The sequence below is a fragment of the Zalophus californianus genome, chromosome 5, assembly GCF_009762305.2.
Source record: "Zalophus californianus isolate mZalCal1 chromosome 5, mZalCal1.pri.v2, whole genome shotgun sequence".
Classification (NCBI taxonomy): Eukaryota; Metazoa; Chordata; class Mammalia; order Carnivora; family Otariidae; genus Zalophus; species Zalophus californianus.
Genome location: NC_045599.1, coordinates 49,014,099 through 49,036,393, shown reverse-complemented (window position 1 = coordinate 49,036,393; position 22,295 = coordinate 49,014,099). Strand labels below are relative to the sequence as shown.

The 22,295-nt window shown below is 36.0% G+C and overlaps 1 protein-coding gene across 1 annotated transcript in view; it reads right to left on the bottom strand.

The window, feature by feature from the left end:
- The window catches only part of CWC27 (CWC27 spliceosome associated cyclophilin), a 195,651-nt gene that overhangs the window by 27,583 nt on the left and 145,773 nt on the right, over nucleotides 1-22,295 (bottom strand). Inside the window, exons 12-13 of the mRNA XM_027605258.1 lie at nucleotides 4,535-4,644; nucleotides 36-139 (exon numbers count right to left, since the gene is read on the bottom strand). Of these exons, the coding sequence (XP_027461059.1) occupies nucleotides 36-139; nucleotides 4,535-4,644 (214 nt within the window). The remainder of the gene's footprint in view (nucleotides 1-35; nucleotides 140-4,534; nucleotides 4,645-22,295) is intronic.

Sequence of the window (22,295 nt, the reverse complement as noted above, 5' to 3'; positions counted from 1 at the left end):
CACATTAGTTAATACAGAGGAGTCAAGGCCCTTACCATCCTTCGTCATCTTCTACTTCTGCTTCAGAAATGTCATTCTCAGGAGTTTCAGCAATTGCTTGAGTGAGTTTAGATTTAAACTGGTTCAGCAGCGCCAGGGTCTGGAATTACAATTACATTGCTAAGTTTTCTGATAAGGATAAACATAATTTTACAAGAGACACTGAAGTTTGGTAGAAAATAAAATGTGAAACACTAACACATAAAGCACTTAAATAAATTTTTAATTTTGAAGGAAAATAACAAAACTGCAACAGTGACTGATATTCACAAACCCTGACATTGCCTTGTTTGCATTTGCACTGACCTTTTCCCTCGGACATAGGTGACTGTTTTCTGCTTTGGGGAACACAAATTTGCTTATATAAAAGATGCTTAAACAATAAAATGCATGCTTGTTAATGGCTAATTTTTAATGCCCATAAGAAAAGGATATACTTTACTAAAATATGTGAAATTAAAAATAAAACACCAATAACAAATACTATTTGTCACTGAACAAATTTCCAAAAACTTAAAAAGTTCATTGTTAAGGAAGGTAAAATGAATGAACACATTAACTGTTGGAAGATGGGTAAATGGGAGTGATATTTTTAGAAACCTCTTTATATTTATCAGAAACTTTAAGATGATCATTCCCTTTGATTCAGTAACTTCAATCCTGGGAATACATGAGGAAAAATTATGTGAAACACAGAAAATGGTTTATGCAAAAGATGTACACTGCAGTGGTACTCATACAAGTGAAGAATGGAAACATGTTAAAATGTCTATCAATAATGAACTAGATAAATTTGCTAAAAAGCAGTGACTATGCCATTACACTATTACAAAAATTATATTCATGAAGTATTACATTCTATTGTTAAGTATAAGAAGTGGGGCATAAATACCATGGTTCGGTAGGTTTAAAAAAAGGGGGGCCATTTCTCTGATTTTTGTCTCCTGTGTCCTTTGTGGGTAACAGACAACAAGTGCCTACAATTTCGTAATCACATTGTCCCCCTGGCTATAACTTAACAGTTGACTCCGAATTTGAGCAGAGAACAAAAGTTGGAAAAAATTTTTTTATCCTACAGTTTAAAAAAGTACATAATTGTGAAATGGGGTGAAGTACTACCTGTCTAAAAAATCAAATGTCTAAGATACTGACATATTGAATTTAGTACTAAAATAGTCATATTTCATAAGGAAAAAGAGGTATAATAATTCAGTATGTGAATAACAAGTATAATAAGGAATCATAATAAATTGCTAGGCTCTGTAATTTATCTAGGAAATACTCTTAAGACCATAGTTCGTGAAAAAATTAAGTAGATTTTGGTAGGTCTAGCACTTAAGCTCAATAAAGACAGGTGGTGCAAGAATCAAAGGCAGTTATTGCCAAAAAATGACAGTGAAAGTACCTTATATGCTTTATAAGTTCTGCAAAATTTAATGCGCACATGGACAACAGATGAAAATATACGCATTGCCATAGCTGCTGAATGAGATGAGTTTTGGGGAAACACTATAAATTCCTACAGAATTTCCTCATAGGCATTCTGAGGGCTGCCTAGTCCATTAGGGTTTAGATATTTTATCTGTCTCCAGAGTAGTAATTAAAAGACTAAGCTCTTCAACAGTGTTAACAGATAAAAAAGGCATCCTTTGTTTTTAAACCTCATTCATTAAAAAAACCATTGTGCTTAGAAATGTTTATTGTATTTGCTTTATAATAAGAAAAAGGTTAATTTAGAGATACTAGAAAACTAAGAGAAGCAAAACAAAAATATCTATTGTCCCACCACTAGGAATAACATTTTGGTAAATATCCTTCAAGGTTTTTTAGGTGGTGTTGTGTATATGTGTATGAGCTTATATATCTATATGTAAAATATATCTGCATATGCATATTTCTATACCTATAGCTTAAAGTAAACCCCATCAATTTTTTAAAAGATTTTATTTATTTATTTGAGAGAGAGGGAGAGTGCGAGAGCATGAGCAGGGGGAGGGGGAGGGGTAGAGGGAGAAGCAGACTCCCTGCTGAGCAGTGAGCCCGACCAGGAGCTCAATCCCAGGACCCGGGGATCATGTACTTAACAGACTGAGCCACCCAGGCACCCCAACCCCATCAATTTTTAATGGTGGACCTTTGTACACTTGGAAATGTCTTTTCTGAAGGCATAAAGAAAAATGAAAACAAAGGAGACTTCTTAGTGGAATCAAATTTAAAAGCTTCCTAGAAAATTACCCTAGACCTGGATCTTTTTCCTTGAATTCAAAGTGGCAAGGCAGTCTGTTTTTAGATCCAATTAACCTGCTACTGGCATTTGCTCAGAGAAGGGGGACTGTAACAAACAAAAAACATCCTCTTGGCCTTTCTTAGCTTCTCCTGTATTCAAGATTGGACTTTCTGTAGTTGCATTCTAAAGGCAAGGTAAGACACTAGGCAGAAAAGCAAACATCACAAAAATAACGGGGCACAACATAGAGTAAAGAAGATAGGATTTGGGGGCCTCTGGGTGGCTCAGTTGGTTAAGCGTCTGCCTTCAGTTCAGGTCATGATCCCCCAGGGTCCTGGGATAGAGCCCTGTGTCAGGCTCCCTGCTTAGCAGGGAGTCTGCTTCCCCCTCTCCCTCTGCCCTTACCCCCTGCTCATGCTCTCTCTCTCAAGTAAATAAACAAAATTAAAAAAAAAAAAAAGAAGATAGGATTTGCATAGGGACATTTCTGTGTGGCATCTACAGGGGAGTCAGTCCTCTGGTTTTTTGCTGAAGGAATGAATGGCCAACTACTTATAGCTCTTCAGCATGGTGAGAGCCTTCCTAGCAGGAGGAAGCTGTTTTAAAGAGGCCCTGCCTTCGCAGACTTTGTGCACGTGTACCCACACAGAAGAGTCTCTTCAGCTGGCCTCTGCACCTCTAGTCCTGTCCCGGTTCAGTATACTGTCTGTACTGCAGCCAGGTGGGAGGGATCTTCCTAAACTGCAAAGGAGATCATGTCACTTCTTTCAATGGCTCCCACTGCCCTTAGGGTCAATATAAATTTCTTAATATGGCTCAAAAATGCCTTGCATGAGTTGGCTTCTGCTTTCCTCTCTAGCTTCATCTTTCTCTTGGGTTTATGTTACAGTCATACTTAACATATAGTTGTTTTCAAAGACATCAAATATTTTTCATATACTCTTCCTTTTGTCTGGCTACCCATCTCCTTTTCAGCCTTCACAGTTCAACTGACCAATCACTTTCTCAGGGAGGCCTTCCCAGATTCTCAGGCCGTGTTAGGTCCTACTCTTAGACATTTCCATGGTTCCCTGTACTTAACCTGTCATAATGCCTACCCTCTTTTATTGGTATTACTTACCTGGCTCTTTTCCCTAATAGCTCAGAGAGGACAGATGTGTGTATTTGTTTACCACCAAATACACTCATTAGTACATGGTTCTTAATAATTATTTGCTAGGAGGCAAGAAAGAAGAGTGCATGAATAAGAGTGAGCCTTAGGGTATCTTTGGTAGTATATTGACTGCAGTTGCTATTCATTGTGACTCCATGAAAACAAGTTAATAATGTACTTAATTTCATTTGATGTGCCATTTCTTTTGAAAATTGCTCAAATTCGTTCTCTATAATTACAATTCCCTGTACCTGACTTCTTGTAGAACTTTCCTTATGATTATTTTCATGCTAAGTACTGATGCATGATCCTTCTTTACCAGTAATTAGGTGTTATTTATAATGTAGTTCCTGATTATATTAATTTATTCAAATAGACTTGGGCTTTTTAATATACTTTTATTTTGCCTATTTTATTTATACACCTAAAATGCCATGTTTTCAAATAGAGATATATGGCAGCACCAAAAATAAATGATTTTGGTCTTCCCCCTAGCTTTCAACATGAATGGCTGCTGAAGATACTTACTTTATTAAATGCCGAGTGTTGCATGGTGTGTAAAATTGACTTTCAGATTGCTGAGCTATCTCTTTTTATTCTTATTTCTAACAGTCTTCTTTTATTAATTCTTAAAAGTTCAGAAATTATTTGAAACAAGCAGAGTCCTGTAATATTATTGACAACAGAAGTCAACTAGTGGACCAAATGCCTTATTTACAGGCAGTGTACAATTTCGAGCGGCGCTGGCTAGTCAGCATGCGAGATGCTGTGCTAGAAGAGATCTCTTCATCATTTATAATCACCACTTCTCCATTTCATAATATTTACTTAGAGGTTCTACCTGGCTATCTGAGAAAATGTGGCTTTATAAGGTTCCTGTGCTTGATATGAGAGTACAGGGTTGAAACCTGCAAGTTTTAGGCTTTTTGCCTACAATGTCTGGAAAGAACACGAGTGGCCAAGGTTCTTATCACCCCTCTCTGTACGAATATATCTTTTTTCATTTTTAAGAGGTAGTGTTTTTCTGACGTATAATCAAATTAGGCTTCATTAGGAACACCTGAAGACAATTAAAAGGCAATGCATTACCTATGGATTTAGGCTTATAAAGTTACCTGGTCTTCCCTAGAAGTTCCCTTCTTTGCCTGTTGCTTCCTCAGAGCTTCATATTTTTGCTTTTCTCTTCTGTATTCTGCAACAGCACCATCAGGAGCAGTTTCTTCCTCTGAAGAATAATAGAATATTCTTAGAATAAATAGTAAAAAGGCTGTGTGGTTTCATATTAACATCTATGCTTATTATAGAAGAGGAGGTCAGAACCTGGGATTGGTTATTACCCATTTAAAAATCAAACCAATAAACGGCTCCAGCTCCACAACTATTTCCTATGCTAGACTGTGATCAATGTTAATTTATCAACCAATTTTATAAATATCTTTATTATATAATTCATTATTGTAGTTGTTCTCACTTGAGTATAAAATTACCTATCTCACTTTTAAAATAATTAAGATTTTCCTAAATTGACAAGGCAAGAAACAACAAATGTTGGAGAGGTGGAGAAAGGGGAACCGTCTTACACTGTTGGTGGGAATGCAAGCTGGTGCAGCCACTTTGGAAAACAGTGTGGGGGGTTCCTCAAAAAATTAAAAATAGAGCTACCCTATGACCCGGCAATCGTACTCCTGGGTATTTACCCAAAAGACACAGATGTAGTGAAAAGAAGGGCCATATGCACTCCAGTGTTCATAGCAGCAATGTCCACAATAGCCAAACTGTGGAAAGAGCCGAGATGCCCTTCAACAGACAAATGGATAAAGAAGATGTGGTCCATATATACAATGGAGTATTACTCAGCCATCAGAAAGGATGAATCCCCAATTTTTACATCAACATGGATGGGACTGGAGGAGATTATGCTAAGTGAAATAAGTCAAGCAGAGAAAGTCAATTATCATATGGTTTCACTTATTTGTGTAACATAAGGAATAGCATGAAGGACATTAGGAGAAGGAAGGGAAAAATGAAGGGGGGGAAATCGGAGGGGGAGATGAACCATGAGAGACTATGGACTCTGAGAAACAAACTGAGGGTTCTAGAGGGGAGGGGGTGGGGGGAAGGGTTAGCCTGGTGATGGATATTAAAGAGGGCACATACTGAATGGAGCCCTGGCTGTTATACACAAACAATGAATCGTGGAACACTACATCAAAAACTAATGATGTAATGTATGGTAATATAACATAATAAAATAAAATTTAAAAAAATAAAAATATATGATGAGTATCAAATCATATGGCCATTCAAATATCATCTGATGTTTTAAAAGAGTAGTTAAATTTTAATTGTTAAATGTCAGTATTGATAAAAGTGGAATTTTGCAACTATTTAAATTTATGATGAGTTTAATAAAAAATGTTTTAAAGAATAATTCATCAAAAATAAAGACCAATGTTCTTTTTTTTTAAAGATTTTATTTGTTTTTTGACAGAGAGAGACACAGCGAGAGAGGGAACACAAGCAGGGAGAGTGGGAGAGGGAGTAGCAGGCTTCCCGCCGAGCAGGGAGCCTGATGTGGGGCTCGATCCCAGGACCCTGGGATCATGACCTGAACCGAAGTCAGACACTTAACGACTGAGCCACCCAGGTGCCCCCCAATGTTCATTTAAAAAAAAAAAAAAAAGATTTGCCTAAAATTTAGCACTGCTATTTTACATTCTTCTCCTGCTTTATAAGATACAATTGTTTGATACTGGTTGATTTTCCAATTACCTGCCACTTTTGTTCCTCAGTTAAAGCAACAACAACAACAACTAATAAACAAGTTCAATTTGATGTCATCATAAAAAATATACCCAACAAATAAGTCAGGACAGCTATCAGAAGCAGATCAAAGTAATTTTTACTAAGTTAGAAATTAGAATACCAATTTATAGACTTGATCCTGTAATACTTCCCTGTGAGGATTACTTAACATCTGAGTTTATGGAGCAGTTTTGTCTCAAGAAAAAAGCACTAACATTTTATATTAACTTACATGCACACATAATAATGAAAATATATGATTAAAAAAAAACCCCAAAACCAACAACCTATCTCTTCTTATCTTTGGCTGGCAAACCAAGATGAGCCAGATGTAATCAAGAATGCCAGTAATCGGGGCGCCTGGGTGGCTCAGTCGTTAAGTGTACGCCTTCGGCTCACGTCACGATCCCAGGGTCTTGAGATTGAGCCCCGCATCGGGCTCCCTGCTCCAGGGGGAGCCTGCTTCTCCCTCTCCCACTCCCACTGCTTGTGTTCCCTCTCTCGCTGTCTCTGTCAAAAAATAAATAAAATCTTAAAAAAAAAAAAAAGAATGCAAGTTATCTTTCTTTTCAAGCCTTGGTTTGTTGCTTACCTCTTTGTTACACAGTTTGAAGAATGTTACTAATGTGCAGTGTATTAACAGTCAGCCATTTTGTTCAAGATTTTCTAATGCAGTGACATTTGCTGCATAAACCCAACTGTGTGAAAAATCTGGCAACTATTCTATTTCATAACTAAGTATATCACATTAATATAAGTACTTCTCTTTACAATATGATCAACTATGAATAATCACAGCACATTAATTTTTATTTTTATTTCTCAGCAGTATACTCTGAATAATTTCCTTAGTTTTATATTTCAGTTCATTAATTCTTTGTTTAGTTGTATCTAATCAGTTTTTAAGACAAACTGAGCCATTGATTTTAATAATTATATTTTTTATTTCTAGATATTCTTTTTGGTTATTCTTCAAATTCACCTGTTCTTTTAATAGTCTCAGTCTTTATTATGATACTTAGTCCTTGAAAAAAATCTCCTTTAATTATTTAAAACACCTGTTATGTGTATCTTTCAGATTCTTCTTGGGGATCTTTCTGTTATGTCTTCTGACTCTCTTCCTAGGCTCATCATTTCTCTATGTGTTTTCTAATTTTTGATTATGAGTTTATCTTTAGCTAGAGCTGCCTCTCCATCATGCTCCATAGGAATCCTAGGCACCCAGGATTGTTTAAGAGTTTCTACAAAGAACTTTTGCATTTGTTTCTATCAGGCAATTGGGGGATTCCAGTAGTCTAGAGCCATTTTTTTTTTCAAGTTAATTTCTTGGCTTAGGATTCCTATACCATATAGGGAGGGTATATTCAGATGTTGTAGCCATGCCTGGTAAAAGTTTAGAGCTTTGATTTTTTGAGAGACTTTTTTTTTAATAATCTCCCCCACATATGGGTCTGAAACATGATAAGCTTCACTGTGGCCTTCCTGACCAGGTGGACAGTTTTTCTAGTTCCCATTTCTCTTGAGCCATGGCCACATTTCTGTCCAAGTCAGATTAAAATGCCCAGCTTCTAGCTAGTAGAGCCTACATCTGGTTCCAATACTCCCCTGGGCAACTATAATACCAGCTTGCCCACTTAATGCTCTGGTTTTGCTTCCCCTTTGTTTCTGGTACCTAGCACTTTTTTTTCTTACCTTCTCTCTCTGTCTCTCTGTTTCTCTCCCTCTCTTAAGCTTATCTAAGTATTTAAATTGGGCTGGATCATATTTTATCCAGCATTTCTATATATTTGTAGGAGAAGGAAGGTTTGTGCTAACTCAGTCCATATTGCCAGAACAGGAAGTAGCACATTCATTTCTCATGTGCTTGAATCCCCCTGAATAAACAAAAATTGAATAAGTGACTGGATGATTTTAGAGACATAAAACTGGCTAATAAAATACACAAGGAGTTTGAAAAATTTAGTTTCTCTAAGTACAGACTGTTCTTTTACTTTTCTTATAAATCTCAATATACAGTGGATGATAATTCATAAATAATAATGATGTAATATGATGACTATTTGTCATTAACTGAAATTTCTACAAAACATGCTAAATAAATAGGAATGAAGAGTGGTGGGAAAAAAGAGCATTTACCAAAGAGTACATGTCAGGCACCATGTTAAAGTGCTTTGATTATCTATGAAGGATCCATAAACCAAATGAGGAAACAGAAATTAGAATATGGTAAAGCTGGGATTTGAGCCCAGATCTGTATGATACAAAAAGCCCACACTGTGCCCTACTGACTTTAGTTAAAACTTCAATCCAGAAAATAAAATTTTACCTAGTGTCTCTCATATGTGGGCATTCCGAGAAATGCTGTAAAAGACATCTAAAACATAAATGATACAAACTTTTCATTCTATAATGTAGTCTAAAGGGTGAAACGAACCTAAGATATGTGAAAACAGTTAAGAAATCAAGCCATTGACTTTAAGTTTCAAATTCCTGATTCCTTAGAGGGCTTAAAGCTTACATATGTTATAGTGTTAGAATAAAGTATCTTAGCTTATTTCTGAGATAAAACTAGGTAATATATGTGAAAGGGTCTGGTGAAGAGAATGTCCAACATCACTATAATCGTCAGTTTTATCACTGGAGTATCAGTTCACTAGAGCACCAGAGCTAGAAGTTACCTTGAGGATCTTCTAATCTACCTTCTCAGTTTATAGGTGAGGTAACCAATGTTTAGGTAAGTGAAGTTACTCAGCCAGTCTCCCAGGGGGATCAGCAGCAAAGCCCAGGCTAAAACGTGTGTTCTGACTCTTAGTTTAGGTGACAAAGTTAAGTACTGCACTTCTGTCCCTGCATGTTATAAAGAATGCCTTTAACCCCTCCTCTAAGAGCTAGTCAGAAACTTAATCCTTGCTCCACTTGAATCTCTTCACTGTGAAACCTTTTTGTTCTGAACATAAAGGGATGATGACTACTCAACTGTGGTTACTTAGCTGATGAATCAATGGTATCCATCTACAAATCTCATTTTATAGATAAAGGGCTTATTCCTCCACTGTCTCAGGACAGAGCTCAAGGAGCTTAACAGCTCCAAGGAGCTGTTACATTCATTCATTTTTTTTTTAAAAAAGCTTATTGAATAATCAGTATGTATCAGAAACTGTTAGTAAAGCTGCTTATAAATTATTTTAAATATATTGGGATCCAGTACTTCAAGGAAATTTTTGAAAAATTCCCATAATAAACAAAAACTTTTGTACAAATAGAAGTAATGTTACTGCTAATAGTAAACAACATTTGAAAACAAAAGGGATACAAAGAACAAATAATACAATCAAGAAATGGGCAGAAGACATGAACAGACAATTTTCCAAAGAAGACATCCAAATGGCCAACAGACACGAAAAAGTGCTCAACATCACGCGGCATCAGGGAAATCCAAATCAAAACCTCCATGAGATACCACCTCACACCAGTCAGAATGGCTAAAATTAACAAGTCAGGAAACAACAGATGTTGGCGGGTTTGCGGAGAAAGCGGAACCCTCCTACACTGTTGGTGGGAATGCAAGCTGGTACAGCCACTTTGAAAAACAGTATGGAGGTTCCTCAAAAAGTTGAAAATAGAGCTACCCTGTGACACAGCAATTGCACTGCTGGGTATTTACCCCAAAGATACAAATGTAGTGATCCGAAGGGGTACAAGCACCCCAATGTTTATAATAGCAGCAATGTCCACAATAGCCAAACTATGGAAAGAGCCAAGATGTCCATCAACAGATGAATGGATAAAGAAAGATGTGGTATATATATACCATGGAATATTATGCAGCCATCAAAAAACCCCCCAAATCTTGCCATTTGCAATGACATTGGTGGAACTAGAGGGTATTATGCTAAGCGAAATAAGTCATTCAGAGAAAGACAAGTATCATATGATCTCACTGATATGAGGAATTCTTAATCTCAGGAAACAAACTGAGGATTGCTGGAGTGGTGGGGGTGGGAGGGAGGGGGTGGCTGGGTAATGGACACTGGGGAGGGTACGTGATATGGTGAGTGCTATGAATTGTGTTAAGACTGATGAATCACAGACCTGTACCTCTGAAACAAATAATACATTATATGTTAAAAAAAAAAAAAGCTAGTAGGAAGGGAAAAATGAAGGGGGGAAATCGAAGGGTGAGACGAACCATGAGAGACTATGGACTCTGAGAAACAAACTGAGGGTTTTAGAGGGGAGGGGGTGGGGGGATGGGCTAGCCCGGTGATGGGTAGTAAGGAGGGCACGTACTGCATGGAGCACTGGGTGTTATATGCAAACAATGAACCATGGAACACTACATCAAAAACTAATGATGTAATGTATGTTGACTAACATAACATAATAAAAAAAAAAGAAAACAAAAGGCATAGACTTTAATGGATATAGAAAATATAAATGCTGGTGATACACAGTTGTATCTTATCATACTTTCTGGAAGCTAAAAAGTATGTGTTTTTTTTTTAAATCAAATTTTATATACATCAGTTCTTAATTCTAGGAAAAGTACCAGACTTGAAAAGAGATATCCAAGATAGCTAGCGTTTTAAGTACTCATTATGTGCCAGACACAAGTACCTGAATTACTTGGTTAATCCTGATAACCAACCCTATAAGGAAGGCATAGTATTAGCCCTATTTTGCTGATAAGGAAATTAAGGTAGTAAAAGGTTAAGTAAAGTAACCTATCCAAGGGGCTATAAACATGAGAATATAAACCCATATAGCCTGGCTCTAAATGACAAGTTCTTAACCAGCTTGGTTATCTCTTCTTCATGTTTGACACACAAGAAAACTTAGAAAATACTCCAATTTGACATAAAAAGGCATCAGATCACCAGTTGGATGTGTCTGATGAAATAAAATCCTACCAAATAAAGGTTCTAAGTTCCTCCCAGACCACAATAAATGGGAAACAGAGTTTGCCAAACAGTGGGTGTATATCTAGGAAGAATCCTTTATGACTTTTTCTTGGTAATCCTTAATTAGTAATATTTTCCCCCTCATTTGAACTGTTAAACAGTTTAAACACTATACCATGACTGCTTCTTTGTCTGTACCGCCACCTAGGCTACACACACACGGCAGGGATTATGCCGTCTGAGGCCTAGCATATGCCTTGCATATAGTGTGTACTCAATAAATAGTAGCTGAATGGACAAATGAACAATTTGATCATGTTTAGATCTTAAATTACAGCAGTGTCCATAGTTGCTTTATTGTTCTGGCTGGATAAAAGACTCTTTGAGGAACTTGTAGGCCCTTAGGGCCCTTAGCATACAAATATTTTTTCAACAGATAGTTGCTAAATTGAGTTACAGATAAATAATTTCTAACATATATTAAATAGTTAAGAGGAGTAGAAGTCAACTTTAAGGCAGTTACCTCTGATTTACTTGAACACTAAGCTTTCTGGGTAGAATCTCTGTAAGGGTTTACCATCTCCTTCAGGAGCTACTGTGGATAAACTATATATACTCCCCCCAGTCAGAATGCGTATTTTTTGGTTTGTTTTATTAGGAAAATCCATTATGGAAATGACAATAATGGGGATATTCTTTGACATTAAGATGAGAACCTACATATACTTTTTATTATCATTTTTCATAATTAAATGACAAGAGGTTAAATTTGTACTAATTTGGATTTTTTTATTCTTTTTTTTAAGATTTTATTTATTTATTTGAGAGTGAGAGAGAACGAACAATGGCGAGAAGCAGAGGGAGAGCGAGTGAGAGAGAAGCAGACTCCCTACTGAGCAGGAAACCTGATGCAGGGCTCGTTCCCAAGACCCAGAGATCATGACCTGAGCTGAAGGCAGATGCTTAACCGACCGAGCCACCCAGGCGACCCTGTACTAATTTTGTTTTAAAGATAATTGAAAGTTGCTTAGATGACGTCTTTAAAAAGTGAATCAGAAGAAAACTGGTCTCTTTATCCGATGAAACTGCCAAGATGAAAATTATTCACAATAAAGAAATTATTTACTAGAGGTGTCTATATGCACATTACAAAGATTAGGCAGAAGTTTAGGGGAAGACTAGGCTGAAAGTTTAATTTCTTTCTGTACTAAGAACTAAAATAAGAAATCTACGATTTAGTCATTTTATTTAACCACTTTTTATTTTCAGCATATCTTTTATGTTACAAATTAAACAATACTGGCTCCATCTGGTGGTCAAAATAAGCCTATAGTTCCATAAAAATAAGTCAAAAGTGGTTAAATAATTCAGGGACTACCTGAAGTATGCTTGAACACTGAACACTGGCATATGCTTCAACATTAAACAGTGATTAAATGGGATTCAGTCTACATTTACATGGACTTTTTCTTTTTCTTTCCCTGTTTATCTTAGCTTCATTGCTTATGTTGCTTTAGGCTTAAAATAATCATCAAAATAAAATAATACAGAATATTTTCCTGTGTTTTTCTATTAGCTGATTTGAGAAATGTGAAGGTAACAAGTTACAGTACAGTTAAATTAATCCAGACTTTTAGACTGTATTTCATTTTGGAATAAAAATACAAAAATACTTATTTTCATTGTCTGTATTTTGTGAATTTGACTATGATATGCCTTGGCGATGGTCAGCTTTTGTTGAATTTAATGGGGTTCTTTATGCTTCTTGGATTTTGATGTCTGTGTCCTTCCCCACATTAGGGAAGTTTTCAGCTATAATTTGTTTGAATAAACCTTCTCCCATTTTTCTCTCTCCTCATGTTCTGGGACTCCTGTGATATGAATGTTACTACGTTTTAATACGACATTGAGTTTCCTAAGTCTACCTTTGTGATTCATTACTTTTCTTTCTGTCTTCTTTTCAGCTTCATTATTTTCCATAGTTTTATCTTATACATCACTGATTCACTCCTCTGATTTGTCCGTCCTTATTTTTATGGCCTCCATTTGGGTTTGCATCTCAGTTATAGCATTTTAAATTTCAGCCTGACTAGATTTTAGTTCTTTTATCTCTGCATAAAAATACTGATTTTCAGCTATATTTTCCATTAAACATTTCTAATAACAAGAGTAGCCTATGAATAAGTGAGAGTTCATATCTAGGGGTTCTGTATATTTATAATCTACTGGCTACTTAATCTCAATTTTTTAAATTCACTATAAAAGGAGTATGCCCACAATCACAACACAAAATATTAGTACTAAGAAGTTCTTAGGCAGCAATAATCTGCTCCTTACAGATGAAAAAACTGAGGTTCAGAGAGGTCAAATGATTGTGCTAAGCTTGGGAATATCTTACAACTTCTGACAACTCAATGTTGTTTCCTCTCTACATACACCATTATGTGTACTTTCTCTTTGGAATGTGTAATCACCACAGATGTATTTCATTACAGTCTAATAATCACTTTGAAATTATATACATTTATACTACAGTGTGACCATTTATAAAATGGCATGACTCTCCAATATAGATTTAATTCTCTAATTAGGAGTTTTCTTAATTTTAATTTTTGTTATTTTATATCTTAAGTTATTAGAAATTTTTTAAAACTTGTTTTAATGCCCCAGTCCTATCCAAATACAAATTTTATCTTTTACTTTCCCAAGTATATTGCTTTGTTGAGTTTATAATTCAAATAGCAGTCATATTGGTAGTAACTTATATAACAACACATAAATTAGTTACCTCAAAGTATTATACTAAAAATCAATTCAAATGAATTAAATGAGCTCATCTAATAAATTAAGAGATGACAAGAACTTGTATCAGTCAAGACAGATCCTGAACCCTAAACATGAAATTGCTTTAAGTTACTAATACAATTTTTTATTATATAGACTATCTGAGATTTTTATCAGATGTTTCTCCATTTTTCTTAATAATGATCACAAGAAACAATTACAATATAAAAATGATTACTGAGAATTACTGAGGGACATGAATAGCTTTACTTCTGGGGGCTACAACTTTCCACCTGTCAGCTCTAGTCTGTTGTTTCTGTTCAAATTTACTTCATTCTTCCTCCCTTGGACCCTAGGACTAGCACAAAGATTGACTGATGTTGCCCCCAGGTTTCTCAACAGAGCACACTTTGTACTTCTCCAGATGGTGTCACCCACAGATCTTGCAGTTTGATGGCCATTTTGACAGCATCCTTATGTTGACCTGTCATTCTGGATATGGAAACTACAAATTTTATACTCTGTGTTGTAGCAATAAGAAAAAAAAATACAAAATTCTTCAAGATAAAAAGATTTCATGAAGCCAATCAGGGAGGATACTAAAGAAAGAATTGCTACCTAAAATTGCCTAAGGCTATGGTTATCCTAGTAAATTAAATACTGCAGAATATCTGCATTTCTAATAGCACTTAAAGGAGAGTTCTACTGTTTTGTAGCAAATTTATGAGGTACTTTTCTCCAAGTAGTTATAAGAGTTTACAGACCAGTTCAAAATAGTCCTTAAATACTTGCATGTGTGATACACTTGGGCTTCTTTTTATCCCCTGTGTGACTGAGGCACTGAAGCAATAAAGTAGCTTCTAAAATATAAGTTAAGACCACTACTACTAGTACTATCACCACCTTTTAGGACCTAGCATGTCTGAGATATAGTACTAAGAACTCTGTGCCTGCTTTCTCACTTAATTCTTGTTTCTTGTAACAACAGAATGGGTATCATCGTCTCTATTTTATGCAAGAGTTAACAGGTTTAGAGAGGTTAAGTATCTTGCCCAAGGTTATATGGCTAATAAATGATAGAGCAAGGATTTGAAATCGGGGCTGTCAGACTTCAAAGCCCATGCTGTTTCTATTCTATTACACTGCAAGCAGTTATGGGGATGATGGGGGGCACCAGTGTATATGGGAGTGAGTGAAACATAGATGGTTCCCAATGTTAAGGAGCTTATAGGCTGGAAAAGGGATAAGATAGTTATACTCTTTAACTGTGTGGTGTTACAAATGACATAAGAGAGGTCCTGATAAAGTACTTAGGAAATTCATGCAGAGGAGACAGAGGGAGAGTTGGGAGGAGGAAGTGGCAGCATAACTGGGTTGTAGGAGAGAGAAGATTAAGCCACAGCAGGTAGAAGAGACATCCTAACCAAGCAGGAAGACAACACAGAGTACAGGATGCACATGAGAAAGAGGAAAAATGTTCTGTGTAAGTGAAGAATGGGTGAATAAGATGGGGAGTACGGAAAATCAGAAAAATCTGATCATGCAATTACCTTAGTGCTAGATTAATGAATTGGAACTTTATTTTGGTAAGTAACAAGTAGCCACAAGACATATCTTGCAGGTCTATAATGCAAGGAAATCATTTACAAGTATTTGCGAGCTTTTTGTAAAACTAAATGAAGTGTGTTGAACCACCCTAGATTGGTATGTTGTTTGAACTCATTTCTAAAAAAAAAAATCAAAGGGTATTTTCTTATTATGATACTGGTTTGAGTTAGTTGGTAAAATGGAGGCTCAAGTTACAACTTTCCTGATGCCCACCCTCTCTTAATGAAAACAATGCCTTCCTCAGTAGTTCAGTGAACAAGAGGACAAAGGCAAGTAAGTAAGAGAGAGAGAGAGAATGACTCCCAAAATCTTGTTGGGATTTTTCCCTAATTCGTTTAGGAAGGAACTTTGAAAAGTATCCTGGTAAAATTATTTTTCCATCTCTATCAGAATAGTCTAACTTAAATGTGAAAGTATGTGCAATTACTTCAAAGTACCATGCCCAGTTGTTTCTGGCTGTGTTCACTGTCAGAATTTTTGAGCCTGCCTAGACCATATTCTCTACTATAGGTACACTTATTCTGATTCAGATTTTACCCCTCTTCCTCAATCCCCATCTTAAATGATATCTCTAACACACTAAATTTTGAGATGAGGTGAGGGTAGGACAAAGGTTATCAAGTTATGCTTCATCCGAAGTTGACCTGTGTTCAGATATGCTTCCTGGAACCTGGGGTTGGAGTCTTAGCTGGATGGGGGTCACCTTGCTTAGTCTTAACTGGTAATGCTATGAGTTGTAGGCTAGCCCTCAATCTGCTGCTTCTGGCTTCCAGCTAACAGGTCATTTTGCTTGTGGCTTATTTTATTTTATTTCATTTTTCATTTGTTTTTTACTTTTCTTAAGGAAACAATGCTTTGCAGGTTTTTTTTATTATGTTATGTTAATCACCATACGTGCTTTGCAGTTTTATAGTGGAAAGAATATTGGACAGAAGTTCTGACTCCTCAAATCTGTTTCAGTTAGGCTGAGTACTAAATGTCTTTAATCCTTTGGTTTCTTCATTTGCAAAATGGAAACTATAGGACTTGTTTAATCTACTTCTCGGGACTGTTAGAGAACTAAATGTAAAGAGGCATGTGACAAGAACTTTGTAAACTTCATATTATATAAATATGAGGTATTATTATTTGACATTGACTATGGGGCACCATATTTTGTGTCCATAAGCTACTTTATAGTTATGGCTCCCTTCAAAAGATTAAATCTCATTTCAAGAAGCAGGGAGTAGATATAATATTTTTCACCTTATTAACATATTTGAATAAAATATTTCTGTATATTAAATCATATTTTCAAAGCCTCAATAAAATTTATAATTGGAAGAAATGTGGAAAATCCTTTAGTGAAGTGAATTATTAAAACTTAGTTTATATTTCCATAAATTTGGATGTTTAAATGTAGCATTCTTATCATGATGCTTACCTATGAAACTGAATTTGCTTAAGAATAATCTGGGGTGGGGCACCTGGGTGGCTCAGTTGTTAAGCGTCGGCTCAGGTCATGATCCGAGGGTCCTGGGCTCGAGCCCCGCATCGGGCTCCCTGCTCGGCGGGGAGTCTGCTTCTCCCTCTCCCACTCCCCCTGCTAGTGTTCCTGCTCTCGCTGTGTCTCTGTCAAATAAATAAATAATCTGGGGTGCCTGGCTGGCTCAGTTGGTGGAGCATGTGACTCTTGATCTTGGGGTTGTGAGTTTGAGCCCCACATTGGGTGTAGAGATTACTTAAAAAAAATAAAATCTTAAAAAAAAAAAAAGAAGCAGCAGCACTATCTGCTGGCATACGGTAGGATGGAAAATGCTCTGCTCTACTGATCCTCTACCTGTAGGATACTTGTACAAATAGTGCTTTCCATGTGCCACTCAGTATTCTAAGTGCTTGATGTATGATAACTTACTTAAACATAACAGGGAAGGAGTTGCCACTGGAAAGACCTATCCCTTTGAAAAAAGCTGAAATTTGGAAAAGCATGGGATGAGAGAATGCCAGTGAGCTCTGACTGAGACAGGTACCAAAGATGGACCCAGGAATGTGAGTTCCTAGACGGCAGGAACTTTTCTGTTTTATTCACCATTTTATGTTTAGAGATTGAAACAGTGCTTATAAGTTTTCAGATACTTGACAAATATTATTTAAATGAATTAATTAAGATGTCTTTTTAAAAGAAAGGTGATTTTTCAGAGGAAAATGGATTCCCAGAGAAAGTAATAGAAAGAGAGAATGGGGAGAAGGAAGGGACAAAGCAGGGGAATCTGAATAACTGGACTTCCTTGTCTCAGACCTTGAAGAGCTGCAGTCACCAGGTGCCACCTTAAGCTTAACGCCTCTGAGCATTTCTTTTGTGGTACCTGCAGCCAAAAAATGATCAGGAAACAATGGAAATATAATACTCATTAGGATGATATATCAACTAAAGCTAAAGTCTCTGAACTCTATATTACAAAAACATATGTGCTGGGGAAAGAAAAAAAGATATTTTTTAAAGTGCCTGAGCTTTGAAATGGCATTAATTAATCTTTTCATAAAGAAGGATTATTTGGGTTTGTTTGTCTGATTAATTTCATAAGCTGAAATCATTAGCTAAAGCAATCTTATATTTTTTCTTGGTGAAGTGAAAAATTTCTCACCCTCTTAATTTGGATTAGGACACGATTACAGACACATTCTCACTGATTAATTAAAAAAAAAAAAAAAACCTTTGGCTTAGTCACAAAACAAAGCCAACACATTGAATGCACTGGCTTCAATATTTTGAGTTAGCAACTTCACATTCTATTCTCAGCTTTGTCACTCACCGAAGTGAAGGCTTGAGTTGCCTCACAAAAGCTTTGTCTCTATTGTCCTAGATGGTAAAATCATTATTAATTACTATTTCCTTTAAGGCATTTAATGTAGTAAATTGATTAGCATGCTACCCTGTTAAAATCTCCAAGGTAGTAAAAGTATGGATAATAGAAAAATAAGCAAGCCAACCTTAAGAAATATTTCTGAGAAACTGAGTTGACTGGATTCTACCCCAGTAGTCTGCCTAACATCTTCACAAGCTACCGCAGACCAGCAAGTCTTTGGCTGTAGTAAATACTGCAACCATTTTCTCTTTAACTACAATCAAATTGGTAAGAATAAACATAATTATTCTTCTATATATGCCTCATATGGCAACTTATCACAGTGTGGGATAAAGCGTAAAGGACTTCTCTATGGGTTTTGTGGGAGGCGAAGTACAAAGGACTTCTTTAGTTGTTTTTCTATCACAGACTCAGCAAGTCTCCTTATGTCACAGATTAACACTGCAAATAAGATGTTCAGAAATAAACCAGACAAAAGTGGTAAAAAGGAAACTGATGCTGCTCACTCTTGGTTGGGATTATTTGAAAGGAGACCAAACTGTAAGGTTACTTCTCCAGAGAAAGTATAGGAACACAGTGTGTCCTCTATACTGCCAAATAATAACAATAAAAATAGGGACTTACATAGTATAATAAAACTTTTATTTGTTATTCTTTCTTAGGTGTTTGAAGAGTAAATAGGTGTTGTCATTAAGCCTAAATTAATAGTAAGGGAGAGGGTAAAAATGACTGCATGAAAAATTCCATATCCTTTCCACTCTGTGTTTCACACACACACAACTTGCAAGATAAGAAAAGGTGCCAGGCTTTCTTTTATCTCCATGTGTTTGCAGGCACTGTATCCTCTGTCAGGAACACTTTCATTCAACGAACTTACTCACCTGAACCAGTAGCTTCAAAAATTTATAAAAGTTGAGAGGTTTCTAGTGTACAAAATGACCCATTTGAGAGGTAAAAAGAAAATATTAGAATGCTTTATTTATTTATTGGTAATACATTTATTTATTTATCTGTTTATATATTTATTTTTAAAGGAGCTCTGTGCCCAACGTGGGGCTTGAACTCATGACCCTGAGATCAAGAGTCACATGCTTTACCAATTGAGCCAGCCAGGTACCCCAAGAATGTTATTTATATTTAAATTATTATTTTTTTGTTGTATTATATATAGTATGCAATATATGTGTTTCATAACGACTACATATGAGTCATAAATACATTTGAAAATACATATTTTGGAAATGTTCACAATTTATTTTACAACCCAAATGTCCATGAGTTGACAAATAGATAAGCAAAATGTGGTATAGCCACATAAAAGGGAATATCACTTAACTATAATGGGGAATGAAGTATTTGATAAATAATACAACATAGATGAACCTTGAAAATATGCTAAGTGAAAGAAGCCAATCACATGTGAAATGTCTAGAACAGAGAAATCTATAGAGACATAAAGTAGATTAGTGGTTACCGAGGGCTGGGGGAAGGGGAGGGGGAGGCTGAGTCTGTAGGAGGAGATGGTAAAGGGTACAGGGTTTCCTTTAGAGATAATGAAAATGTTCTAAATTGACTGTGGTGATAGTTGAAGATATGTATGAATATACCAAAAATCAGTGAATTGCACACTTTAAATGGGTGAATTGTCCAGTATGTGAAATTACCTCAATAACACTGTTTAAAATAAAATAAAAAACTTTATTCTGCAGGTGTAATAAAACATTTTTGGAGACCAATGGTCTCAATACCCGATGATCCTACTTGGGTTTGTGTATCTAGAAAGATATGTTGCCATCTAGATTTAATTGACTTACTTTTTGCTCCCTCAAACCTTCATGAGAATATATACCATGTTGTATTAATAACATGTAGTAACATTGTAGTTTGTCTCTTTAACCTGCTAAATTACAAACCATATATCCTCACCCCATGTCATGGACTAAAATAATTTTCAGATGGCTTAAGCAATAAAAGTAAAAGTAAAAAACAATGAAAGAACTCCAGGAAGATACAGATGAATATTTAAACCATCTTATTTTTTTTTTTTTTCAGATACCTGGGGAACTTCAAAAAGTACTGACATCCTGGGTTTCACTTGCTGAGCTTTGGGATTTCCAGGTGATTCGAATGTACAGAAAAGCTTGGGAACCATTGGTGTAGTGATGAAGGAGAAATAAGAAAAGGCATCTTAGAGAAATGGCCTTAAACAGCAACTGAATACTGAGGCAATATTGCATACAGAAGGCATTCCAGGAAGAGGAAGTTGTGACAGCGAAGGCTGAAGTGGGAAATAGGCTTGTGTGTAGAAAAGTTTAGCCTGTACGGAGCATAGGATCCATGAGAGATGAGACTGGTGTGGCAGGCAAAGTTGAGCTATGTAGGGCCTTGTATGGCATGCAAAGGATTTTATCCTGTAGGAAATGAGATGCCATTAAAGAATTTTATGAAGGGGATTGACACATGATCAAGTTTGTGTTTAAGAAAAGCCACACACAGAATGCATTGGCAGGATCTGAGATTAGCAACAGAGATCTGTTGGCAGCCTGTTAGCAGGTTGTTAAAATAGTCCAACAGAAAAATTGTGGCTAAAAGGGTCACGGTAGGACATAAGGCACTAGAAACCTATAGGAAAGGGGTAGAGTTTGTTAAGAAAAATGTACAGAGAACAGATTTGTTTTGAGGATATTGTAGTTTTTTCAGATCTAAATCTAATTCTATTCACTCAAGAAAATATGCAAACACTAACCCCTCATTGACATGTGATGAATGATGTTTTTCTCTAAAAATACATCTAGGTATCTAGACAATAAAACAGTATCCAAAATAATTCTCCCTGAGGTCTTGGATTTCACACTCATTTTAGGAAATCTTTTTTTTTTTTTAAAGATTTATTTAGATTTTTGAGAGAGAGGGAGAGGGAGGGGGAGGGACAGAGGGAGGAGAGAGAGATTGCTCAAGCAGACTCCCCACTCAGCCCGGAGCCTGACGGGCTCAATCTCACAGCCCCGAGATCATGACCTGAGCTGAAATCAAGAGTCAGATGTTCAACCAACTGACCTACCCAGGTGCCCCCAGTTTAGGAAATCTTTAAGAAATTTTTTATTTTCTAAGTAAGATAATACATTTCCCTGAGGTTATAGTTTCTCTATTTCCCAAGGTTATTAAAAGAAAAATTACATATAAAAGAAAAACTAAAAAACACCAAGTAAATAAAATTAAAGCTCTTTTGTAAGGTACTATAAGCTCTAAAGCTTGGGTAAATCTTCCCAGTCAGGAAATCCTTCACCATGTTAAAGCTAGTGGTTGTCAAGATCAAACTGCTACCTGGTCCTCATCAAAACTGGGTATTGCTCATGCTTTCTAACTTGTAGATTATTTTTTCTATGGGATCAAGGTTCTACAAACTATTGAACTCTTGGTACAGAAATGAAGATGTTACAAGGAGTGTGTCCTTTCCTCTAGGCAGGCTCATTTTTTCATTCCATCTCCCTCTGTGAAGCTTTGCTGGACTATAGCAGTTCTCACTGCTCTGAGTGTCTCTATATGTTATAGCTCATCTGCACACCAAAATTCAAGTAAGCACCTGAAATACTATTAATTATGAATATTGTTTAATTATGACTATTAGTTATTAATACAGTTTCAGTATTAAAGATAAACTGCTTCCCATGAATTAGTCTTGTTCTACATAGCAGAGACCAGCTAATTTAGAAATAGAGAAAAACATTCTGTGGGTTTTGGGAGGGTTATTTAGCACAGTGCTATTACACATTTATTCAAACCTAGTGGTTTTTTTTAACTCTGTACTGTGATGTATCACAGGAAATATTTTTTCATATTAACTCTATACACATATATGTTTGATATATAGCTAACATATAAAACTGAATGTAAGGTTAAACCCTATGAAACTACTGACATTCTGTTTTGTT